This window comes from Falco punctatus (assembly GCF_963210335.1).
Source record: "Falco punctatus genome assembly, chromosome: 2".
Lineage (NCBI taxonomy): Eukaryota > Metazoa > Chordata > Aves > Falconiformes > Falconidae > Falco > Falco punctatus.
The window spans coordinates 118,432,709-118,460,220 of record NC_137581.1 but is presented as its reverse complement, the minus strand read 5'-3'; the positions used below and the strand labels follow the sequence as shown (position 1 = coordinate 118,460,220).

At 42.7% G+C, this 27,512-nt stretch overlaps 1 protein-coding gene across 1 annotated transcript in view; it reads left to right on the top strand.

The window, feature by feature from the left end:
* The window catches only part of LOC308059202 (uncharacterized protein C3orf85), a 64,481-nt gene that overhangs the window by 3,998 nt on the left and 32,971 nt on the right, over nucleotides 1-27,512 (top strand). Inside the window, 1 exon segment of the mRNA XM_080376189.1 lies at nucleotides 1-27,512. This exon segment is cut by the window's left edge and continues 3,998 nt beyond it. Within this exon segment, the coding sequence (XP_080232315.1) occupies nucleotides 27,369-27,512 (144 nt within the window). The 5' untranslated portion in view covers nucleotides 1-27,368.

Here is a 27,512-nt window from a genome sequence, read left to right as displayed (position 1 = left end):
GTGCCCTATGGTGAGTCAGGCCAAGACAATGAGAGGAAGAACCGAGGGAAATGATGGAGAGCTTCAAAGTGTTTGTAAAATCAGAGCTGGAAAAGGGGAGAGGGCAAACAACAATAAACCAAGCATCTCCGTCACGTGTAAGGCACAAGCTAAACCCAAAGGTTCTTACATCACCTGTTAGTCTCTGTAAAGAGACTAATAAAAGCCTGCCCCCAAAGGCAGGTGAAGGACCAAAAAAAAAACCAAACCCCAAAACCCCACCAACCAAACCCCAACAACAAAACTACATAGAATCTACATGGATTCTTCTCAAAATACAGTAGGTCTGACTGATTTCTGTTGTAGTAGCCCAGGTCACTTGGCACGGCTTGTGCTTGAAGTAGTTTAACAATGTTAAACCTGGCTAAAGAGAAATTTAATCAACTGGACTCTGTGAAAAGCCATGACTACGTGGCATCCCAAATGATACTCTGGTGTTACTGCCCATCAGCATGGCTGCACATAAATGATATTTTAAGGTCATTATAAAACTATCATAATTCAAATGGTAGCTTCGTGTACTTACTGTTTGCACCATAGAAGGCACCGACCCATTGGATCTGTTCAGCCTCAGTATTTCGAAAAGAGTATCTCAGAGTGAGTGGCACCTCCACAACACGTAGAAACATCGTAACCTGTGATAGATTCTGTGGTACTTGGCCATCACAAAGGCATTAGAACAACTGTCTAAAATAATAATAAGTATAATCCCTGCACTATTTTTTTCAAGAATAGGAAAGAAATGTTCTTATCCTTGGACTTTTGATTTCTTGGAGAAATCATAAATGAAAGAGTTATCCTCAAGATAATTAGTCTCACAAAAGAAAGGATGAGAACAGTGCCAACTGTAATGAGATTTTGTTAGGGAAATTAAAACCATAGAAGAATCTGCTAACAGTTAGTTTTCATTTTCTTTCCAAGAGCTGGGATCAATAGTTCTGAAATGTGTTGGGACTACTATTTCTGCAAAGATCTTTTCAAGGACTACATCTGAAAAAGGCAGCAAAAGCAATGATCACCCAGGTAGCAACCTACGGAAGTCAGCTATACAGCAGTAGTGGAATGCCCTGCTTTGTTATTGTAAGCTTGCAGCCTGAAGAACTGAGTTTAGATCCATTCTCTACCACACTTTCTTGGAACGACTGTCAGAAAGAAATCCAGTGCATGACTAAAGATCAGCTGATGGCACTGTACTTCTCACAGGGTGGCTCTCTTGGAAGGTTCTACTAAAATTTATGATGTGCTCAAGGGCTATTTGGCCTTCACTGCCAAACTCTCAGAGTAAGTAAATGATTAACTAAGACAAGGCGATCTGGAGTGCTTGAAACAGCTGCATTGTTTCATAACCTCAAGGAGAAATGACTAAACAAACAGCTGAGAAAGATAATTTACTTTTCCACCAAAAGAAACCTTTTTCTCTTACAAGAAACAGAAGAAAACTACAGCACACTTCCAGAAAAAGATCAATCACAGACAGAATTCGTACAACGGTCCTTATCTTTGTTTGGCACTCACTGCTGTCATCGTGAGCTGTTACTGCAATTATTAGTAAAATAAAATGTCTCAGAACATCCCAGATCAGACCGGTTGCTTTCCACAGTCCGCTATCCTAAGGGTTTATTATATCAATAACCTTATTATCCAGTTACATATTTGGAAGAGCAAAGTTACCAGAGACAACACAAACACAGACAAAGCACATCTGACATTTCAGTCCCTGCTTTGGTGTATTGCAACACGTGAAAGGCAGCAGGGCAGAAACGGAACCTCTAAAGAGAAACGGTTGCTCTGCAGTCATGGTGTCCCATCCCTGGTAACTGCTCCATAGAAGCACAACATTTATTTGGGGGTTTCTGACTCGTGGGGTTTTTTTTCCCTAAGGCACCTTGAATGTTTTTGAGGTTTTCCATATTTATTTCTTTTTTAAATACTTATGACATGAAGGTGCTTGCCAATTTTTTTAATTGTTGTGCTGTGATCACTTCTCTTGCATCAGATGCAAAGCTGCTTTTACAGCACAGACAGCACATACTGAAAATTTCTTGGGTTTCTTACTTGAGACCGGGTTATGAGAAAATATCCATCAGTTGTTGTTGTTGGTCGTCATAACTATTTATTCACAGGTCTTTAAATACATCAGCCTACAAACTGCTAGGATTTAAATCAAGAGACTCATCCATGGGGAGACTGAATTCTTTGTCAAACTTCTGCTCCTCAGATGTTGTTACTGGGACACTTTTTCTCAGCCACGGAGAGACCCGCTCCCTCCTGTGCTTGGCAGGGGCACAAAAAACTTCTTGCAAAAATGTAAGAGTGCAACTCAACTGCAGGATACATCTACCTTTCCGTCTCTCTTCCCTTGTGCCCAAAGGTCGGGCACAGCCCGTTTACACCATTTGTTTCTCCCTCCTCAAAGAGCAGAGAAGAGCCAGCCTCTGAGGAAGAAGGGTTATTAACCACAGCACTAACCCCAACGCCACAGGACCTCACACTCTCTTCTTCTGGTCACTCTGTTGCTACTTTGCTAATTGTTTAGGTTCTCAAATGAAGGTTTATGAGTTAATGCTTCATTACAACAGTTTTTACCATGTCACTCCCTTTCCCCCCTCCTTTTCCTACCAATTCTTTCAGTTCCACCTTTCCCCCCACATTTTCAGCTTCCATGTTGTAGCTCACCCTGCCAGCTGTACAAGGCTCGCCGCAGTGAATCGGCTTTAATGAGTAAAACCAACGGGCTGTTTCTCTAGGAAAGGTGTGCTGGGTTGCATGAGAAGAGGGTTATTTGGCCCCTGCTCCGTGAAGCTCCTGGTTCACCCCATGAAGGAGGACTGCACGTGGCTTCTCCCTGACACCATCCAGCCTGGTGAGAGAAAAAGAAAAGAAAAAGACAATTTTCCCTTTTTCCAAGTATGTTTTTACACATATGTTATTCAAAACAAATTAAACAGTTGATTTAGAAACAACGCTCACTTAAATTTCCTTGAGTTTTACATTTGATCAGATAGAGTTTTAAATTTGATCAGCTAGAAGAGATAAAGCTTTACCCAAACTGCTCGCCTGCCAGCTAAGGAAAAACAAACCACCTCATTAAGATGTCCTTTCTGAGAAAACATTGATGCGGAGTGCTTATGTCATTGCCTCTTCTTTCTCGGTGAACAGTATGAGTTGTTTGCCTATTCACATACAATTAAATCAGGAAAGAGCTGATTCCTCTGAAAAGCTTGTTGTCAAGATGCTGCTCTATTTTAAAAAGGTAGAAACACGTTTGATGCTCCTGTTCTAACATGCTCGGGTCAATTTGGCAGTACTAGTGCTGTTGTGTTCCTGGATAATTTGAGTATAAATGAAGTTTGGGGAGAAGGGAACAACCCTTTTAGTCCCAGCATTTCCCTGTGGAATTTACATCCCAAGGAAGTTGCCTGTTTTTCCTAGCTAGATCAGTGAGAAACTGCATCCATATGAAGCAAGAATACGAGTAACAACTGGCAGCATTCTTCTGAAAACCTTTGAGACAATAGGAGACAGGATGGTTTAAAAAAATACATTCCTGAAACATTCCTTAGAGATAAACAGAAAATAAGTATCCCAGAGCTTCAGCTGCATTAGCAACAACTGTAATCTAAACAGTGAATTAGATAACTCATTAGCTTTTCACAGCTCATGGTCGTATAATTTTATTTTGCCTGTTTTTTGGAACTTGCCATTACATGAGCAACTATTTAAATGCAGTGACAACTGGCTATAAGCCTATGATTTAAAAGCAAATCCTTGGACTTCCTCTGTTGTCAGTATCTAATAATCTTGGAGCCTCAAGTCCATTTAGAAAACTTTCCAGAATAAATGAAATCATTTGCTTCCTCTGACACACAAGCAAGCTTTTCATTTTCTGAATTGCGCCTGCAAGGCATTCGTTAGATAATACCCTAACTTGTGCAATAGGGTTTAAAAACATATAGTATTTTTCTTATTGCTATTATCACTCACTGTGCTTTAGAACAAAGCACGTATCGGAACTTGAGCGTAGGTTGTTATCTGTCCAGCCTGGAAGGCATCTAACGCGTTTTCCCAGCAAACGCGGTGCGGCTAACGTGCCCGCCTCTCCCTGTCCTGAAACCAGGCTCGAGTCACCAGAAGAAGCCAGAGATGGATCTCAAAGACCAAATTCCAGTGGCCTGATGCACTCATACCAAACTATAAACGTTAAGCTTTATTTACAAATTAGCTGATATTTGTTTCACATTTGATGCAATGCTCTGGATGCTTCAGGAGCATGAGTATATTGATCTCCAGTATTCCGAGGAGGTAAGAGCACTTCTCTCATTTCTAATGTAAGGAGGGACAACATCCTTAATGACAAGTGGCTCCCCATAGCTGGGATCAGTCAGCTGGCTGGCCGCATCGGACACCAGGCTGTGATTTACCGCCCTATCGCAAAAAGCACACAAAGAGGCAGTCGGCAGATCCGAAGGTACCGATACCTGCTGAAGCTAACGAAGAGCTCTGTTTCTAAGGAAAATCCACACACTCAATCTCTTTCAAATGCCTAAATATGAAGAGCTGGCTTGCAAGAACACCTGGCAACCCCATTTTGGGAGCATCTTGTTTTCAGTCTGTGACAAACTTAAAGATACCAGGATACAGACTCTGCATTCTCTGCTCAGCAATGGCACGAAACAACCGAGATACCGAACAGCAAAGACACCTTTTTGATTACAAGGCTATTTGGCTACTTGAAAAAGGGCAAATGTCGTTTTAAAATAAATAAATAAATAAATAAAAAATAAAGACACAGCAAGAGAAAGCTAGGAAACACTTTTCAGATGTCTAAGGACTCACCACTACAACAGCGCGTAGCTTCTTCCCCGAGAGGGATGAGCTGTGAACAAGAGCATTGTGGTACCAGAACACTTTAATGCCATCCGTATGGCGACTTGCAAAACACAATGGCAAAATTATGCAAATTTTTACCACAGAGTCTCCAAACCAATGAAAGTCACCACCAGGACAGTCATTTGGAAGAAAGAACTTTTAGGAAACTGCCTGTGTGGGACCACGTATTAAAAAAATGTAATATGCAGTGATGTGAGCTTATGTTGACTCTTTTCTCACAAGCAGATGGCACTGATATGAGTTTACTTTAAAACATAGGATTTAGGGGATAAATGGCCTCATCTAGATAATTGACCTTCAATGGTTATTCTTTACCTGGCTCAAGCACAATACAGAGACAGGGAACCCAGGTGCCAGCCATACCTCAGTAACAATTAGCTCACATTAATTAATGCTTAAATCATGTGTTAATTAAAAGTTCTGCATATTTTCAGAAAATAAATTAGTATCCCTTGCAAGCATCTTCCATCATTAGCTTCAAAGCAAAAATTCATATACGCTCACATGTGCCGCTCTTATTTCTGGCGCTCCAGCTGCATCGCTGTAGGTCAGCTTGCTGCAGCGCTAAATACACAGCACGAGGGAGTTGGAGAATTCAGAGCAAAAAGCGCTCTCAAGTGCTCTTTCGATTTCTCAATGTGACTATCTAGCTAACAGAGCATGGGAGTCCCAGGCTTGATTCTTATACACATGGTATTTAAAGGGAAAAGCAGTTTTCAGGGCATCGGCAAGACGATAATTTTTTTCTGCTAGATTTCCACCTTCCTTCTTCTGCCAGAGTATGCTCTGGTGAAGCTAAAGGACAGCGCAGCAAGGGCTGCAGCAACCCCGTGATGAAGTCTGAGTTTTGGAGAGAGGGCAATGCAGCAGTCAGGGAGCGCTCTCTGCCACCTTACACAACGTAGGCACAGTGTAAGAAATGCCCTGAAACTGAGAGAAGATGAAAGAAGAATTGTAGAGAGGATATTTAGCTGGAAAATGAATCTCACTTGCAAGCTATATCACTGAGATCCTACTTCCATAGAATTAACAAAACTACTGGATATTTTCCTTCGAGCAGGTTTTACTCAGTTTTTTCTAATCACAAAATTAAGAGTTAATACTGTGTTTTGGACCTCTGGCTGCTTCCTGACATGTGGTGGTGCTACTGCTTAAAGCAAGTCAGATAGGCTTCTCTAAAGATTAATTTCACGTTTTATTCCTTAAAAAAAATGCACAGTCATCTTAGAAACAATAAAAAGCATACCCTCCCATCCTCATATTAATTTTTTATTCTCATAGAATAATGTTTAAATGTTCTTTCTTGATCTAGCCATATTTTTCCTTTTATAATAAATAACTATATGTACAGCATTCCATTAGTTTAAAGAAAATTTCCTTTAACCATGCAGTTCAGCACTTATGTAACTACCTTACTTGGGGTCATACCACATCTATCACCCAAAAAGCACAGGAGAAGTTTTCCTTTTAGCGGACCTCCACTCACTGGAAAAAAACAAAGAAAAAAAAAAAAAAAAGAAGAATGTGTCAGGAAATTATCAGTCTTTTGATTATAAGCTTTCCTTCACCCGCGCAGAAGAGAGCTGATAAAATGTTCTGCTGTGCTATTCTGACTCCCATTTTTTGCCGTTTACTGCAGTTGTGTTCTGCATATGGACATATTTCATTTTGTTCCAAGCTGTGCAGAAGGGAAACTTGTCATGGCATCCCTTTCAAACCTGATGAGAGCTATGCAAATGCTGGCCTTCATTCAAGGCTGCATCTGATGCTCCTGGCTGCAAGTGGAGCAAATAACACACATGGAGGAAGCAGGGAGGAGCACGAGGGAAGGCTGGCTTCTGAGACATCACAGCATTAGGGAAAAACTCAGTTTAGAAGTCTCCTATGTAACAGTAATAATAATAATAATAATAAAGGAAATTTGTTTGGATCTTTGTTGTCAGAAACTGGTGCTGTTAGGGGAACGAGACTGGCCCAACTCCAGCTCCTAGCAGGACTGACTGCGGAAGAGATTTGAGAAGGCTCCGTTCTGTGCAGCAGATACTCCTCTTCTATCAATGACCAAGAATAAAAAGGTCAGTTGAAAACAGCTCACCTGAAAAAACAAAACCCGTTTTCTGCAAGGAAGCTGAACTGGCAGCACATTAACATGCTCACTGGTCTCCATAATGCCAAGGAATAAGGTTTGGCACTCAAATGCAAAATACGCTGTTTTGCATGCCTTCTGTTTGAGGCAGAAAGACAGTTTAGAGGGGGAAGGAAAAAAAAAAAAGGAAAAAAAGCTTCCTAAAAGGCAAGATCCATTTGACTGTGGAATAGTTTTCAAAGGGAAATGAAAATGTCATCACCTGACATTTCTGAAGCTGAGCTTTCAACTCCTGAGACAGTGTGCAGGCAGGAGTGTTAAATAGAAGAGCTGGTCACAGACCAGTACACTCTCCGTATGTTTCCCTGGGGCAATTAGCGTCACTTCCCCTTATCAAGGGGCTCACTGTGCTTACCAGTGAATATGTCAAGTCTGGTTGCTCGTGAGCCTCTGAAAATAAACAGTAAAAGTCACTGACAGGACCTTTAGGTTGAAAAATGAATCCTTCTAACTCATACAGTCTCAAAAAAGAAACTTTAATCGAACAGTCCTTTGAAAGAGAGGATCGGTGCTCCCATGTGACATCCCCAGGGAAGCAGAACACGTTCAACCAAACCCCTGTTTCCAGCCAGCTTTTGGGCTGCTTTAAGCTCGTTTTTCCCTGCCCTCCTTTCCTGTTGCGCTGCTGGATTCACATGGCAGGGGCAGAAGCTTTCCCCCTCCTCCAAACAGGTGGCACTACGCTGCAGGGGAGCCCCTGAGGAACCTGGACCACCACCCCAGTGCCGGGATGCCCTGAGCCAGCGGGATGCCGGGAGCATGCCCTGTCCTCCCCACAGCCCCCAGCACAACCGGGGACCACGGCAGGCTGCCTGGAGGCGCCTTTAGCTAGCACAGCACTGCACGAACATGCTGCTATATGGCCTCAAAGGTCTTCACATTCTCAGCAATCCGCTGAGCTATTTTAAATTATTTTTATTTAGGAATCCCTCTGTGACCAATGAAAAGCATCACCTCTGAGGGGCTGTTCAGACAGCAACACTAAAAAAAACTGCTAGCAAGGGGAGTCAGAGCTGAAGGCATCTCCCACACACAAGCAATCACAACCACCTCCTCCTTCCCCTTCCATCCCTCCTCCCGAGATGCAAATGGTGGGGAAAAGAAAGCAACTTCTTGCCTTAAAGCCTGATACCGATGGTCGGGTCACTCCCCTTTGAGGAAGAGGGAAGCAGCAGCAAGGACAAGGCAGGCTTCCTTCCACGCGCATCATCCTGGACCTGCCCTTGACAAAATTTGCTTATACGAAGTGAGGATCAGCCAAGTTTTGTCTGGGGGTGATGACGGGGGAAGCAGTCTGAGCCTCAGCATGCACATGGCTCTCTGGCACATCAAATCACCCAGCGAGGTGGTGCTGGCCCTGCGGCACGGGGCTGCCAGCATCTGGGGGCCACTGTCCAGGGCCACCGATGCCACACTGCCCTGTAGCTGGATTCTTGCAGCGGGGAAGGGATTCCTGAATAAAAGTCTTGGTTAAAGAAAAAAAGTAAAAAACAAACCCCAAACCAGAATAAAACAAAAAGGCAAAAAGCTTTAGTTTTCACTTTAGCAATTTATCTGCAGGAACAGAATACAACCACTCTGTGGAAGAGTTGCAATTTACACTTCAAAGCCATTTGTACCCATCTGTGGCAAGCTCAGTGATGCTGACCACTCCACAGCAAATGGGACTGACCATGAGCAGCGAGCCTCGTGTCCTTCACGAGCTTTATAGAATTAAGTTGTCTTTCAGGCAACAGTTTGCTAGGCTTTTTTTTTTTTTTTTTTACCCCTTTTTTTTTATTCTTTTAACTCTGGGTAGCGAGGTCTTAATGCAATATCTGTTTACTACAATTCTCCAAGAGGCAAGATGTTCCTTGGCTTTTATCCAAACCATTTAGTTCACATACATATTGGAAAAAGCTGTCATGTCAGCAGCTAAGGTTGATATCAAGAGAGACAATAAGAGGATTAAGAGGTGGAAAGCTTTAGAAGGCAAGCTACTGAATATTTCACAAGAAATGAAGCTGAGAGTGCTACTGATGCAAGGGGAAGGTCAGAAAGCTTAAACTCCTCAGGGACAGTTAAGCAATAATAAAATAGCCATTAGGCATTCCAGATGTTGATCTGCAGCTTTTAGAATCCCGAGATTTCAATCTGAGTTTTGTACCAAGGCGAGCGCTTGGGTGAATGTGCATCAGTTACATACAGCACTTGCCCAGGGAGCGTGCAGGGACGCATCTGCAGCACCACAGGAGCATGTGACATTTGAGAGTGCCTCCAAGGGCTCGTACTTTGTCGTTTTATTGCTCATTTTTATTAACACCCGAATGCTACTGATGTGGATGGAGTTCTACATCTCCAGCTGTGAGGGTCTGGTGAGATCCAAACGGGTGAGAAATTTCACAAAGACCAACTCCTTGTCACAGTTACCCCTTCCTACCTGGTCCTCTGATGACGGGGTTAAACAGACCTTCTCCGTTACATCTCACCACCATCAAGACCACATAGTCTGGGGGGAAAAGCGGACAGTAGAAGAATTTCACAAGGCATTACAAGTATTTGGCAGCAAAGGGACCAGGTGGAGGTAAGCCCAGGGGTTTTCTGTAGCCTTGCCAATGACGAGAGACAAGGCACAGCAGGAATCTCTGTGCCGTTGCTTCATTCTACACTACAATAATCTCACCTATAAACTTCAAGACACAGCCTGCCAGTGGGCAACCCAAAGGACATTACTTTCTGCCAAAGCGGAGAGGGGCTTAAGTTTTAAATTACCTTACATTACCCTCTATCTCACAAGTACATCTGAAACAGCCCTTCCTTCCCTTCTCTGTCTCCAGGCTACCAGGAAGGCATTAACAAACTCAGATAATGTATTTTATATCTTTACATCTTTGAGCTCATGGAGCACACTAATGAATTAACACCTTGTCAATATACCATTTCTGTTATACCCTGGTTTTGTGGCACGTTTTACTTAATGACTTTCTGGAAATCCTCAGTAATAAGAAATGTCTCTCCCACCTCCTTTTTAAGTACAGCTATTCTACTGCAAATGTTGAGAAATGCTCACCATTTCCTTTTATCATGACATACTATTTCAGCGTTGCATCCAAGCCCTTTGCACTTTAAAAATGCTTGAATTATAAATAGTAACTTTCTAGCCCTGTGACTTTACAAAACATTGTTTTATTTCTTAGAAAAGGTAACTTGGCTTTTGATTAAAAAGGAAATTTCTAGAATTAAATTGGGAACTACTTTTTGTTGTTTTTTTTTACTTACATTAAAAATTGTTACGTGCAAAGATCTTTTCCCCATGTACTACTACTGAGCTATTGTGTTTTCACTCCGACTAACAACTTGCCCACTGTATGATTTCTCTTTTATTCTTAGTAAGTAGTTATTTTAAAGTATTTGTCCCATTAAAGAAGAAACTGGAGGAAAAGCTGCATGCACAATAAAGGGGTTTTAGAGGTGTATACTGTCTGGTCATGGGAGGTGGTAAATGCAGTCAGCCACAACTGCTGCTTTGAGGTTGTGCTAAAAGGACAAGTCAAGTCAACATTAAGTAGCAACTAAAAACTGAATCTTCTCTACACTAGCACAAATGACTGGTGGGAATTTTTTAGTGAAATAGTTAATTGCAACAGATTAAAGGATGCTTTTTTCCCCAGAGAAACATGCCAGTTTCAACCCAAGGTTTTGCACATAGAGGTGTTGACTCTAGACTAGATAACATGGTACATTACTTAACGAGACAGAGAAACCTTAACTCCCTACACCTGCAATAAACAGGAATGTGGACATCGAGACCTATGGCTCCATCGTGCCAATGCAGGATTAGATAGCTTACCTGATTTAGCTTGGATAAGTACTGTTATTTTTTTCAAGCAATCAGACAAACCCTTGTAACATCGTCGCAGTTGCTTTTCCAAGCTGTTTTCCTATGAGATACAGTGAATGTCTCCAGTATTTTCTTGAGATGGAGTAGCCCCAGACATCAGTCACTGTTGCAACAGCCCATGCATACCCATTAGCAAACAATGAAAAATTAAAAATTAAAAAAGCTCCAACCCCCAAAACATTTGATTAGCATTACTTCATGCAGATCACATCATTTGCCATTTTCTGTACCACTTTGTACAGCACGGTTTATTTTGTTAAAGCTTCTACTAACCAGCTGACAGAGAACATCTTCATCAGGCAGTCACTCTAGATTCCACAATAAAAAAGTATTTCGTCCTTAAAAACACAATATTTGCTAGGCATTATCAAACATCTCTGCAGTCACTCTGAAAAGGAAGCAACGAATGGAGCTAAAAGAAATTTCAATGTTTTAGAGAATTAGAAGTAATTAGCAGTAATAAATCAAATAACTGTGTCGTGCTAATGATCAGGAGCGGTGATCTGGTGATTGAAATGTATAATTGCAAAGGATTCTGTTAAGGATTTCTAAACAGCGAAATGCTGACCAAGACATGCAACCCCCTTTCTCAAACTGTGTTTTAATCTTTTTTTAATATTGTATTCTGCACATTCATTTACAACATTTTAAGTGGTGATGCAATTACCAGCGTTGCTCTCTACCGAGCTGTAAGGCTAATATGTATTTTTTTGAATCCAATACAAAAAAAATCCCCTTTCATGACAGTGTGATGGATGACCTAGGAAGAGCTAGAGCTATACAGACATGTATTTCTGTAGTCAGAAAGATCAAACCAGGTTCCATACCTGTGTAGCTCCATTCCTAGTGGATCTATTCCTGTTTTACCACAGTAATGAGATTTAAAACCAGGCCTTATCTTCCAAGTGCACAGAAGGATCAGTTCATCCCACATTCAGCAGCAGCAGGTGACAGGGGGATCGAAGCCAGATTAACAGACGGACTTCACAGAACAGGGATTTAACTTGACTGTGTTAAATACACCTGTGGCAGAAGTCACACCAATAGCAGTTAATTCCCACTGCAGCCCGTGATAGCCCTGAAAACGCTCCTCATGTTGCTCTAGTTATAGAATTTTTCATATTTCTCATCGGGACACTAATTTTCCCAGTTTTATGACAGGACTACGAGAATGCAGGCTGTGGTTTGATGCGCAGTTCTATACGTCAAAGTCAATTCTTTTGGCTGTATATTATTCAGCTTTTAAGAACCAGTAATAAAAATTGACTTTACAACAAGCTGAAACATTTGTTTGTTTATAGATGTTAGAAACTGCTTCACTACGTAAATAGAAAGGGGGTGACAGCACAAGATGCTGCCAACAGCTTTGTTGTTTTAGCTGAGAAATGGCACCCACATGCCCTCCCTCCAAGGGCTGATGTTAGAGGGAGCAGGATCACCAGATCCTGTCCTGGATGGATCAGTCTGACCACATAAACACTGCCCCAGGTCTGTGCAGGGGCAGCAATACATATTAATTTCCAGATGAGAGGGGATTTAACATTAATTCTGCATTTAAAATTGCTTCAAGTTGCACCTTCCATGGTTCCTACATCACTGCTGGCAGAAAGGCAAGGAAAACATGTGGAAGATTCTGGATGTGGCCTTATACTACATCAAGAGAAACATGGTGCGTGGGTTTTTTATTCTCTGCAAGCCACTGTTGCTCTGTTGTGGATCAGGACTGATGGATTAGAATCGCTCCAAGAGCTGTCAGCTAATATCTAAACCACAGCAAGATCAGACAGCAGCAACCTGTCTGGAATGCTGTGACAATTTCTGGCTGCCACCATGAGAACTGCAGGTCATGCTACCATAGGGTATCTGAAAGTAGAAACCTGAAGTTAAAAAAAAAAAAAAGAAAAAGAAAAAAGCAGTCATGGAGACTGCATAATCCAAAGAATAGGAAGTAAGCTTTCAGAAGAGAGTACTGACAGTCTCTTGAAGATTTTTCACGTTGCTCCAGCTTCTTGTGCAGTCTGATGACACCGTATTTTCTCATTATACTGGGGCAGCTGCGTTCTATGACCAGCATCATAGTTATCAGTGGGGCCACTCAGTTACATCCTTGGACCTGCACTTGAGTTCAGTGGTTAAAAAAAAAATAATTAAAGAAATATCTAGACAATCTAGATTCTTGTATCTCCCCTAACTCCTATGTGCATTGAAGACACCCATTATCCCATGAAATAAGACACTTAATAGGTACAAAATCAGAATTAACATTAAGGATAACGAAGTCAAGGAAAATGTAGGAAGACACTGTACACACCACAGTAAATGCTCTGCAAAGGATGCCAGAAGTTCAGTCATTACCATCTCAGCAACAAGAGATGTATTTCTCAGACGTTACAGTCATCTAAGAAGGTCATGACTTTGCAAACAAGATGATTGTTCAAAGCAACGATTACTTAACTTTCTAGGCCACTTACCTGAATGTTGGCATCCTTTCTTACACTTTGTGCTGATCAGACAGAAGGAAACCACAGTCACTGGTTGTGTTGCTCGTTTCTTAACACCAAGCGTTAAGAAAAGGGCTACGAGGTTTGAGCCTGTGGGTGATGCTCGCAGGGCACTTGATGAGAATGGCTGGGGACATGGAAGGAACAAACCTGCTGACTGCTGTCTACACACCAGAAACCCAGCCAGAAGGAAGGCAAACCAGCGTGGTGACTCTGCTGGAGACACGGCCATGCTGCCCACATAGCAGGACACAGACGCCCACCCTTGTGGCATCCCAGTGCAGGTACAACAACTCCAGTGCATGGCGAGGTGCCATGGCCAACCAAAGGGAGGTGGATGCCACCAGATGCTCCCAGACCCTGGACTTGAGTCACTCACAAATTGAGAGGCTTACACAGGTGGCTCCTGTCCCTGCTCCTGGCTGTTCCTCTTGCCCTGCAGGAGCTTCCCTGGAGCAGCCCCTGCTGCAGACAGCAGCCTGGGGGTGCTGCGGCGTGAGCTGAGGACCACGTCTAGTGCCCACTCCTGGAACTGGAAAACTGAGGAGTATGTGCCATCAAAAGGGGAGAGTTTTATACAGTGCAGTTCCGGGAAAACATGGCAAGTTGAAGTTTTCATGCCTTCTCCCCCCATGGAGAGAGAGAGACTTACTCGTGCCCTTGGGACTTATAAAGCTGAAAAGAACAAAAAGTGCTTAAGCACAAGAGCAGCAGGATGGGACTGGTGAGGCCGGTTGGCACAGGCAAAAGTGGACTTATCAAGGGCTGTAGCTGGTTGGAATAAAAAACTGAGCTAAAACACACCTCCAAGCTAGAAGGTGTAAAATGCACAATCCTTCTGTGCTAAATACCTCCTTGTGTGCCAGCTTCAGGCTTACTTCAAGACACACTAAGCATTTGAGGTGGCAGCCAGTAAAAGACCTGTTAACTTGCTCACATTAGAACTGCCAGTAGGTCTCAGCTCAGTTCCAGTGCACACAGATTTATACAAACTGCCTTTACACCACCACCTTGGAAACGTAGGGGATAATGAATTCCTAAAAGGAGGAAAATTTTATGAAGGCAGGTTAGTCAACAGAACGCACTTGCTTACCCATCCTAGGGCATTGGTGGTGACTTTGGGGAGCCATCCTCCCCGGCGCTGCTTGGAGTGGCTGGAACCAGAGCGCTGCCCCTACGTCAGGTGTGGATGCACATCCCCAGCAGTGCCAGACTGATGGCCACAGTCTTCCAAGACTTGCAGCACTCTGAAGCAGAATATAGAAATCAATAACTGGAATCAGTGACTGACCCAAATCACCAAAAATCCCCCAGTACTTTCCAAAAACTCCTGCAGGGATTGTCTTTTCTATTGAACTGCAGCAGCACCCACACTGCAAACAGTCCTGACGTTAGCCTTGCTGCCCTTCCACCAGGCCAGAAACGGCATGCCGAATTATCTAGTCAGGCTCTCCCTGTGAGACAAAAGTAACAGAAAAAATTTTGCCCAAACAACTGTCAGGTGCAGGGTTCAACACAGCACCTATCACAGCCATGGATTTCAAAATCAATTACAAAATGAAGGTAATGAGAATCTATAAACACTGAACACTACGCTACTGCCTCTGACTTCCAAGTCCTCACCCACAAGGTGCTGGTGGCACAGGAGGTAAGCTGGTGCAAACAGTGGTCGCTGTTTTCTTAGCTCCCTCCCTAGACCTCAGCTGCTGGCCACAGTCAGGCATGGGATGCCAGGCTTCCAGTTTAACCCAGTACAACATGTCTTGTGCTGAGCTCCTAAGGTGTAGCTGCTGGAAGAGGACTGCTTTGCGTAACTGGCTCGAGCCTCCCCTTCCACCGCCTCCTTGCTCACTTTAACTAGACTTAAACCAGGCAAAGAACACCAAACATAACGAAACAAGTAAAAGAAGGTAAAAGAAGAACTTTATGCTGCTAATACACACCCTATTTTGAGTCCTTAGAGTAGGTTGTTCCCCATGTACAACTTTTGGGACATGTTTCCTCTGTTTAGAGAGAGGTTTTTCATGTCCTGCATATGTTTTATGTTCCTTTAAATATTACCTTGCACTTGCCTCACCTCTACTCCAAAAAGATACCACAGCAACACAACAGGCATTTTCAGGTCCTTAAAAAATAAAGTTCAACGCTGGTGTAGGCACATCCACTTAAGTCAAAGATGTCTTAGAGATGAACAAACAGAACTGGTAAATGTTAGACAAGCTTGAAACAAATGAGGAATTTGATATTAAATACACCAGAAGAAGATGACATTTTCAACAGTTACATAGCTGTTTACAAAGTCTGAGAGATCAGCATTACACTTAAGTAGCAAAATTGGAACAAAAGAATTAAGCTTTCTGCTGCGAGACACATGTGCAGGTGTGAAGCAGGTGCCAAGGAAGAAGAAAGTGGATTTTCCAGCTCAAATTGTTCAATTTTATCTTCCTTTTTGTTCCTTAACCCAAGATATGTATATGATTTCCCACCTGTTTGCTCCTTCCCAATAACTTCATATTACCTGATTTCAACAAACTTGAAGCAACAAGTGATCTTAAGGATATTCAGCTCCCTGTCTCTCAGATATTTTACAAATTAGCCATTTTATAAGTGCTTCACTAGTGAAAAATATATTGAAAAAGTATTCAAGGAGGCAAGCCAACGGTCATCATCTTCCTCAGGATGTTTTTAAGATGAGCCCAAACTCTTTCCTTCCTTAAACTGTTTCAACTATAATCAGCTACAGGTTAGGGGGTTTTACTTTTTCCTGAAAGAAAAAAAACATACCTAACTAGTTTCCCTAAACTAGTAGGGAAAAAATATAGATCTTTCCCCTGAAACAGTGACTTACTGTCTAAGTTTATGATGCGCAAAAGGAAGACTGTTCTGATCTTTCTCTAACTTACAAGTTGTGCTGCTTGCAGCCTACCTTACACCTTATCGATAAGGCTGGTACCATTGAAGATCGGCTGAAACATCCATTCGTATAATCCTACTTTCACTTCCCTATAACTCAGCTAAACTTTTATCATTTGGTCTGATTTTTTAATATTTTTTTTTTTTTTAAATATGTTAGGTGGCTGCCTCAGACTGAAATTTTTTTTGGAACAATTTCAGCCAATATCTTAGCTATTTCTGCAAATAAGACAAGGATGTGCAGAGGAGAGGGAAGTTTAACTTGCATTGAGTATTCTGATGACAACTCCTTTGAATAAGCTTTCTGTGATTTAAAGCAGGGAATAGAAAATTGACATGAGAGGGAGGGCATCATATGAAAGTGATACGATGATTCATTCCTCCATATGAAAATTTGAGCCATTGGGCCAAGTTCTCAAATCTTCCAGAAAATTGCAGCCTGTCTCTCTGTTAGTGATTAACAGCTAAAATTCTACATTCAATGAACACATTCATGCTTTTCATGGGTTTTTAGTGGTATCCAGATTGCATATATAATGCCCACAAAGAACAGCTAAGAACACATCTGTCTCCTTAAAGCTTTTGTATGTGAGCCAGCTGGGCATATGCAACCCCCAGGCTAAATATACATCCCAGGGCTTCAGGAAGAGCAGCGGCTGCTGTGAGCAGAGGTGAGCCTGGGCAAGAGCAGGACTGGGGGAGGAGGTGGGAGAGAGCGAACCTGACGGCTCCACACCACGTGGAGATAGGTAGCAGGACATGTATGAGAGGAGGAAAGAGAAATCACACTGGAAAGCCACTCTCCTTATAAAAGACTTCTAAATTTTTCAATCTAAAGAAGCTGGGTTTTACAGACATAGCATCTTTTTATGTGAAATTGCAGAGTGTGCAACGAGAGGCAAGATGAGTCTCGGGGGAAGAAGGCAGAGCTGGGCAGGCTAGGCAGGAAAGAGCCAGGGCCAGGAGCAAGACCAAAATCAGACAAGGAATCGAGGGAGGCAGGATAGGGGATGAAGCAAAGAAAAGCAGGATGAGTGCTCAGGGGTAGTGGATCTGCATGTCCAAGAGGATGTGCTGCCTGCAGTTTTGCTGCTTCCCAGATCTCACATCGCTGCCCAAGCTAGCTGACCACTGTTCCATCTACAGCAGAGTCAACCATGCATTCTTCTGAGCCCAGAGCCTAAGTCCAGGTGTTGCAACATTCCCACTGTGTTTCATAACCCCACCAGAAGACTTTCTGTGCCTCTCAGCGAAGACTTTCCCTATAACAGAGACAAAGTTTTATCAGTAAAGAATATAAAGAAGTCATATTCTTCAGCATGTGACAAGTTTTATTTGGAAGTTGCAAGAGCAAGGATGAGTTTTCAGGTTTTGTGGGCCTGGACTTAGGATACTCAGGGTCAGCCGGGATCTGTGGCCTCTGTCTGCTTAATTTTTCCCAACTCCTGTTCCTAAGAAAAACTTTCTTGTCTTGTTCTTTTGCTTCCTCAGATGTGATAGGAGGAGTGGGTGTTGATCTGTGTTGCCAGTGCAGCTCCCTGTGAGCTGCTCCCAGGCAGCAGTGAAGTCTTACTAGCCACTATCAACTCCTTTGGCCCAGGCCACATCACTAACATTCTGCTTTATGACCAGACTGTATGTTAAAGAAAAGATAACCACAATAAATATAAAATGACACGCCAACATGTTCTTCCATGCATTATACTAGGAACTAAGAGGGAAAAACCCTTGGGAGGGAAACTGCAATATAAAGGCAGGTCCATGTAAGGGTGAAGTGCGGAAGAGGGTGGAGAAGATGGCCCCAGAAAAGTTGTTAAGAGATAAAGATAACTGGTATTCTTTCCTGGAACTTATTTCTGAGGGATCCACAGTTCTTGAGAGCTTGTCTGTCACAGCTGTCTAGGTCACCTATTGGAAAATGTCCCCATCCTCACACCTTTTACAGTAACGCATAAAAATGATGACATCTAACACTTAATTTAGTAGCTCAGAGATGGAGAAAGCCAATCCTAAGTTTAGATAATTAATACTTGTTGTTAACACGGCACCAAAGTGCAGAGCTCCTGTCTCCGTACACAATTTGCTAGGTGGAGTTGATTTATTTTTTTTTAGAACAATGCTAAAATAATAATAAGGTTGTGAAGCAACCTAGTGCTTAAGGATCCCGCTGTTAGACCTCCTGTTCAATAGTCTCCCCTCCTGCTCACCAACATGTAACGACAAAAACTGTAAGGCTCTGAATGACATGACTAAATGCTCTTTTATTTCCCAAGAAACCTTTGCTCCATCCGCTGTCCAGACTGCATGGTTCTCACTGTGAACGTAAGGGTGAAGTACTACAGCTCATCAGTGTGGAGTCTGGTCCCTGACCAGTAACGTCAACCAGGTCTAATTCCCTGCCAGAAAGACCTTTGGGTAGATGCACACCTGTGCTACTGAACTGCAGATCAACTCGCCTCAAGCGTGATGAAGCTCAGCTTCCCCGTGGTCCCTCGCCATAGGCGGAGGCGAGCTTGGGAAGATAAAATGCTCTGCAGCAAGACAACTGTTACCGACCGTGAGTTTAGATAGAAAGGCAACATCTAATTGGAGAGGTAGGAGAGGTAAGACAGCACAAACACCGCAGTGTCCCCACTACAGAGTCCTGACACTAGCAGAAGGCAACGAGAGACGCTGTGACCTGTGCCCAGTTTAGGGCAGGAGCCCACCTCCCTCTCTCCTTCCATGCCCTCGGGCTTTCTCAGCCGCTTTTATCATAGGTTTATTTTCCTCAACCCAAACATTACACCGCTACAACATACTGTATACTTAGGCACTGCTCTCAGACCAGGTGGGTTCAAACACCGTTTCCCACCATTCGTATCCATATAAATTCATATAAACCGCTCATGCCCATTACCACAGCAAGAGAAAAACCATCATGCAGAAGACTGACTCGCCGCCACTTGCCCATACAGCACCCACAGAACCAGCCCAACATGCTATTTTGCATTCTAAAGCTTATGAAAAAGTTGATGCATCCCCATGATAATGAGCCATTATTGCTCATTAGAGGCTCAGCTTGCAGAGTCCAAAGTGTACAAACAGAGGTGTACAGGACAAATCTGAGCTAAGCACTGTACCCTGCCCTCTGCCCGCACCAACGATTTACAGGTATCTGGTAAATGATTTATAAACCTGAAGATAACAAAGTATAAAACCGTATGACTGCCTCCACTTTACAAAGGAAATACTTTCTGGATAATCTGCCAGAGCTCTGAAAATGTTTCAAATTTTAGTGTCTGCTCTGCTGTTTACAGGTAAGTGCCTGGCACCCTGTCTCATGTCATTCCCTTCTGGCTTGTTAAATAGTCAGCTGGCAAGAAACCCCGTGTTGCCACCAGAACAGCACTGATGGAACAGAATTAACTGGAAATCGCTGCAACAGGGACATATGGGAGAGTGGGCGAGCACAAGACTGCATAGCAAATTCTGTGAAATACAGTCTTGATTCTGCTCCTCGTGACTACTTTTGAACTTCTTACTGCTCAAGCCCTCAGGTACGAGCAGCAAGGATACATTCCTGACTGAAAGGGATTCTTACAGGATGATATCCTGAACTGTTAAAATTGTAGAAAAAGCTTAATGCCGTTTTTCTGGACTCGTCCCTAAACATTATTCTGATTTCAATGTCTATTGTTTGTAAGAAACAATTTCACATGCATTTATAAGACCCATGACGATCTATTTCTGGGAGGTCTGATTTGAATTGCTTATGGAGACTGATTTTTTTTTTAAATCTCTCTGGCTGTGTGATCCCTGAACCTTCACAGCAGCCTGCAACCAAGGCACTTAAAATCCAGACTCACCCTGTAAAACTTGGACCAGAGTGAAAATGGATGGGGCAGGGCTGCAGCATCAGCAAGGCTGGAAAAACGTTCTTTCCAATGCAGCACAGACTGGTACAGTCGATGATCAGTGAAGCACAGGCTGTGAGATTAATTTATTCGTCACTAAATTAGAACAAACCAGGCAGGCAGTAAGCAACTGGTGACTTCTCAGGTGATTGCCTGCATCATGGAAAGATGCTCCATCCACATGCATGCATTAAAGGCATTTCTTAGATCTGAGCGCTCCAGCGCACGTGTAGCAAATACCTGATGTGAAAAGCTAAGGCAAAATGAGGTAGACAGAATTATCCAATGCTTAATCATGAATTAATAAAAAAAGATGCTTTATAAATTGGGACCACAGTCAGGTGTACTCGCTCTTGTGGGACAAATTCTCTTTCTGGTCATACAAGCCTAAGTTTCAGCTGCAGTGAGGCTCTGCAGGGAGGGGTGGAGGTGGAAAGGGCCCTTTTTTCTCTTCTGCAAGTTAGGGCTTACCTAGAAACCTTCCTTTCCCCTTCATTTGCACTCCCTGAACTGCAACTGTTCCTGGATCCTTGTCTGCCTTCCTGAGCCTCACCTTCTTCCCATTTCCCATCACAACACAAGCAGCATCACTTGAAGCCAAGCTGGGAGCACAGCAGCCTGCTGTCCCTCCTTTTGGAAGGCTTATCTTTGCTTTCACCACCCTTACATCTGTCTTTCCTAACAGATTCGTTTACCCTCTTTCCCTGGCTCCTTTCTTCAAACGGCAGGAAGGAATTAATTACTGATTTTTAAGGAGCTCTTGAAAAAAGTTTCATTGGTCACAAACAGTTCTGTTTTTCATTAATTGTGAATCCTTTCAGCAATGACCAAGGTGGTGGTGAATTAAAATGGAGACTGTAAGGCTCACTAATGAAACCCTGACTCTTCATCACACCTTCAACTCAGCTGCTATAAATCCCTCCCCGTAGCAAACCATCCGCACATGTCCAGGAATAGACTTCCCGGGCTCTTGGCTGGCTGGTTAGCCTCTGCAGGGTGCAGCAGCGAGGGATGGGCTACAAGAGCATGGTGGCCTTGCACTGGGCTCATTACTGAAGTCTCTCAGATGTCTGATATGGTGTCTTGCCCATTCACTCAAGGTTAAACTGATGGCCACATACGGATTTAGGAAGGATATTTTGCCAGGACCCACTGAGCAGAACCAATGGAGCAATGCTTTTTTTTTTTTTTTTTTTTTTTTTTTTTAATACTTTGCTGCAGGGGAAGTAGTTCCTTCCCTAGGATTATCTAGGATTTTTGCCAAATTGCCTTGCTATTTACCCACACCTGACAACTTTCCTGACCCCTGGCATCACACCAGCAATATGTTCAATAGCTAATTCTGCATTAAGTGTCTGTAACTTGTCTGCCTCTGCCGATGAGGGAGGGAGGCTGATGCTGTAGCCCTAATGATTGCTAATGACTGAGCTCTCATCTCTTGAACCAGAGAGCTCTTGTGTCCTGTGCTGTAAAATTAAGAACTGTCAAAGAATAGACACTACCGTATTTCAAGCTTTAAAAATAAACAGAGAAGGCCAAAATTTCAGAGACTGGGTGGTACAAGCAGTGTAGAAGCACTTAATCAGTGACTTTAAATTTTGCTGTTGACAAGTGTTAGCAAATCTAACTGATCTAATTTTATTTTAAGATCTGTTACCATCCAAACACTTCGGGATACATGGCCAATGTGCATATGCACATTTCTTTTTCACCATTTGAAAAAGCAATACGCAGGTGTTTAATGTAATTGTACTTGTCAACTCAGAAAAGGCGACGTGGCCTGCGGGATCCAACAGTCTGTCCCTGCTGCCACCCAACCACGTAAGCAAAGTGCTGATAACCACATCCTGATTTCCATGGTGTGCGACGTAACCTAGAGAAATACTTTAGCGAAGAGAAAACCAGCTTCTACACTTTTCTTCCAGCACTTGCACTGTTGCGCTGTGGTATTCTGCATCCTCAGACCGAGTCCTGGGGCGTGGCTTTGGCAATCTTTTCTGGATTTAGAAATGTAGAGAGCTGAAGCATTGAGGGGTGGGGGTGTGTGTCCATTCTGTCTCATTTCCAACCTTAAGAAACACGCCTGACCTGCAACATTTGATTTACTTTTTCAAAGTTCCCAACACGTCAGCACCAGCCACCTCAGCAGGGTTAAAGTGTCCAAGGTTGAAGTTTAGCTCTGTCCAAGTTTAGCCTCTGTCCAAGATCTGTCCTTAAAGTGCTGATAAGAGCCGCAGCCTTACTCCTGTGAGCTGACATTTTGACCAGACAATCACCAAAGCCGATAATAAGCAGAGTTATTAGACAAAATAGGAAAGGAGCCAGAGCAATTGCCAACTTTTGACATTTAAATTCCATTGATATAAATACCTTCAGCAATAGGTTTTCAGGCTGTCAGAAACTTGCAATAGTCTTCAGAAACTAGGGGGAAAAACAAATAGCTCCAGTTTATATGACAACGTGCATAGAGAGTGCCTGAAGTGCTGCTAAGTAATTGTCAAATTTTTTGTAAATATCGCAGCAAATCAGAGGTGAACCACTTTTCCCTGGGGTAGATGCACACCAGGGATAAATTTTTGTCCCAAGCCTTGAGAATGCTCCTCACCACTTACACAATACTGCTGATTGAGGTAAATAAGGCTCCTGGGGCTGCAAGGGGGCGGCTTCGATGCATAACTTATACTAAATCAAGTTTAAAGGTTTGACTTGTCATTTAACTCTGCCAATTACACATGCAAATGGTGGTTTGGCTGCTCTCCCCAAGGACTGCTAAACACACAATGGCTCATACTTAGCTTTTAAAAGAGAAAGAAAGCATATCAATTAAATGGGTGCCTAAGCAGGCTAAGGTGTCAAAATTTAATCCCATACTCACTTTTTCAACCGTGTGACGAAGTGGGTCATTGCATGTTCAGCCGACAGGAAAAGATGTCTTCCTGGGAAGATTCTGCGGTTGCACCCAGCCAAATATCTTGCTTTCTAGAAATCTGTCCTTGCACAATAGAGCTCAGCTTCCGTTTGAGTCTAGTATGAAGAGATTTTAATGCATAATAACTTAAGAACTACGCAGGTTGATTTTATATTTTAAGTGCAGTTTGCTTGCTATACTGTAACACGTTTTTATTATTACCTTGACATGACAAGCTCTTTGATATGCCTTTTTCATAATCAGGATTGGGTGGGTTTTTTTATAGCTAATGCTGGTGTAAGTACACAAAGATGACAAGGTTCTATGACCATCTCCCCTCTGTGAAGTTATATACCAGCATATTTATTCTTATTCCAGTTCACACTAATCCAAAATGAGGTGCTCAGAAGACACGATAGCAGTAACGATTTCTAATAGTTTTCCCTCTGGACAATCTGTTTGGGTGTACAGGATAGACAAAACTACCTGCTGAAGGCAATAATTACATGAGCTAAATATCTGCTTGCTAAAACCAGCCCATTTTTTCTGTAATTTGCTTTTCATATGAGTACACTGAGTGAATCTTCAAGAGATGATGAAAGGAAACACTAACTGGTAGCAACTGATACAGCCCCTGCAATAGTCACTACCCACACACATTCCTCCTATTTTCCCTTTGGGTCATTAATTCCTAAATGTGCTTTTCAAATAACATATTTATATAAGAGGGAAAATGGTATCAAATAAAAAACCTTAATGTACAGTATGTCTGACCACTCTTTACAGTGACTTAACTTTGTTTCACTACAATTTGAAATTCTTCCATCTTTCTTCAGCTCAACTTTATGCACTGTGAGCCATTTCATTAACATTACCCACTTGCTCTTAACTCCCTCTTGCCTGATACCCAGGTGCTCCGAAACCCCATTCTCCTGGCTTCTGTGCTAGTCTTCTGCAAGATGGAGAGCTGCAGTCCTCCAGGAACAGGCTGTGTTTATAAAGCACCTACCTGAGCAACAAACTCTTCCACAATCTTTTACTAAGCTGTTCAAAAGATGGGGGGAATTGACACCCGGTCTGAGAAACTGAAATTGAAGCAAGATGTAGGTTACTTGCGGCAGACAATACACCGTGTTCACGGGGGCTACTCAGATGGAGACATCTGGTCTGATGCCCCCAGGTCTACATTAGAGCTTTAAGACATTGCTTTCCCCGAGCTCTGCCAGAGCACGAGCAGACACACGACCCTGCTTGTCTGTGTAGTCCCTGTGAAAGACCAACAGAAGTATTTCTAGTTTCTCTAGAAATGGTCTCAGCAGAGTTCTTCTGGAGGAGAATGGAGTTTGCCCTGTTCGGAGGCATGTAACGATCTTTACAGTGAGATGAAGCGGGAATGAACTGAGCCTGAAGGATCAGCTTGAACATAAAGGCACTTACTGATTCAGTCTGGAGAGGAGGAGGCTTGGGGGGGGACCTTATCACTCCTTACAGCCACCTGACAGGAGGCTATAGTGAGATGGGGGCCCGTCTCTTCTCCCAAGTAAGAAGCAACGGGACGAGAGGAATTGGCCTCAAGCTGTGCTGGGCGGGTGTAGATTGCTGTTAGGAACAATTTGTTCATGGGAAGGGTGGTCAGGTGCTGGCACAGGCTGCCCAGGGAGGTGGTGGAATCACCATCCCTGGAGGTGTTTAAAACCCCTGTAGATGTGGTGCTTAGGGATGTGGTTTGGTGGTGGGCTTGGCTGTCCTGGGTTAACAGTTGGACTTGATCTCAAAGGTCTTCTCCAACCTATACGTTTTTATGATTCTATTCTTCTGGTACTTACACATCTTTGGAGTGCCCCAGCAGTTAGGGAAAAGCCCTGCAGAGATGGTTCCCAGATGCTAAAGGTGAGAGGCAGAAAGGTTTGAGATACCACCTAGAAAAGAACAAGAGCTGGGTGTCAACGATGACAAAAGCAGCCAAGAGCAGAGCCGACCTCCCTGCCTCTCCTTGGAGCAGGCAAATGCACTTTAATCAAAGTGAATATTCTGTATTCTTAGGGATGGCATCTCTCACTGGATACAGGTGCAGCTGGAGCAGACCAGATATTAAAAATTGAAGGTTAATAACCTTAAGATGCAGCACTCTGCACCACAGCAGCCAAGACAACATCTCACCGTCCCACCAGCAGAGCAGCAAGCTCTTGTTATGAAGATGCTGGCAGCAGGGAAAGGAAACACAAAAAACCAGAGCTACTTCGTAGTATTTTTTTCTAGCTTACTGCCAAACGAGAAGGCCAGAGCACATACTGGTGATAAAAATCTAATGTTTAATGGCCCTTACTAACTATATGTACATCTAAACAAAAGCGAAGCCCATTCCTGAGACAATTACTGATCCCAGTTCAGTTATCCCCATCCAGAAATGTAATCATGAACTTACAAAATATTCAAGACAAAAAACCCCACCCACAACAAAGCAAAACTCACTGAAGATAAGTTATCAGGTCATAGATTTTCTATCTATGGGATAAGAGCAAATTGCCAGATAAATAATGAAATTTGGCACGAGCTTAGTGTATCTTGTGCAACTCTGAACCAGAAGTGTAGCAGCTTAACAGACAAATGCAAGAAATATATTTTTTTCAATTACCCAGGCAAAAATCTTACTTGTTTTGTGAAGCACAGAAGCAGCTATTCCTCAGTTCTGTAAGGGAGAAAGAGCAGTTCACACAACAAGTCTTCACACCAAGTGTCTGAATTTCAGTTTTTCCATGGATTTGTTAACATTTTTAAAGATGGCATTCCTTGAAAACTCCCTACTCCAGAATTTCTTCCTCCAGTTTCTGATTATAGTAACTTGGAATCTAAAGAAACTGCAGTAGGAGAAAACTACAGGGACTGTCATTGCTTGCTAAGTAAATTTTCTAAAGTAGTATTTCATGTCTGTTAAAAGCGAAGATGACAACTAACTTCACTCCTTTTTTTAGTTCATTACTGCATAGTCAAGCATTTTGTCACACTCTTTTCAAATGTTTTTTGGCTTTGAAAAGAAGCAAAGTGAAAAGGAGCAGCAAATACTTTAGCTTATATATCTGCGACATATATGCATTCAGCGTATGTTTTCTTCTATGTAAAAAACTCAAGTGACCACATTGCGGGCGATCAGCAAAGCTAGCAATAATAGTAAGCGAGCTGGATTCAGCTGAGCATTGCACATGAAAGCAAACGTTTGACATTTTCAGTTAGATTTCGCCCCCCTAGAAATTCAGAAATAAGGGCACTGGAGAGCTGTCGGTGAGGCCGGAGCTTGCCCTGCTGAGCTCCCGTTGTAAGACAAAACAGGGAGGCGTTCAAGTTCTTGGCCCATCTATACCAAGAGTGTGCAGGTCACCCTCAGGTGTCCATCTAAACCCACTTCACTAAATCGGAGCACAGCTGTTTACAGACACTGGCCTCAGCTTTGTTGATGTAGCTGAGCTTGAACTTAATCGTTGGTTCATTAAAAAATCATATGATTCTTACTGACATGTTGTTTCAGACCAGTTTAACACCAAATGAATTTGTGTCTCAAAGACTGGAGACTAAAAAGAAAAGACTTTTCCTGTACCAGAATCTTTCATATGAAGTTAATGAGGAATTCAGCCCTTTTTCTTAGGTAGAATGGTTATTTCAAGATGATCTACAAGAAGTGCTTTGGCACCTGGGGTGACCTCAGAAGCTGTCTAAAGCAATGCAATAACAAGGTTAGAAGTGCAATATATTGTGCTCACAGAGGAATTCCCATGCATGCAATTTCTATGCTGCTACTAATCAGAATAAACCAGGAGGTTTAGAAGGCATACTTAAATTCATAGATAGGTTTAGGGTTTTTTAAAACTCTTGAGGCTTCTCAGCACACCTGAGACTAGCATAATTCCATTCTAAGGGGTTTTTTTTGGTCATAAAACCTTGTATTAAAAATAAATGAGTGCCTTAATTTGATTGTGACTTTACTTTGGATTCAACAGCAAAATAATGATTTATAGCAGCTGTTGTATTAACTTCAGGCTTAAAAACACCAAAAGTCTTTCTGAAGATCTAAAGCAGGACCATCTTTGATTTCTGCTAAGTGAACTACACATCCAAAGACATGCTCCTGGGGTATAAATAAGTTTTTTGAAGTGCGCTTTCTAAAATATTTTTCTGATATTACAAATGTTTCTCAGCTTCCATGTCAGGTGTCCTTGGAGCACCTTTTCTGACAGAAGAATCAGCAAATCAATTTATACGACTTAAACGACAGATACCATACTCTCAGAACTACTGGGACCCAAGCAGCAGCCAGAATGCATGGGGATACATTGTGGCTGAACAG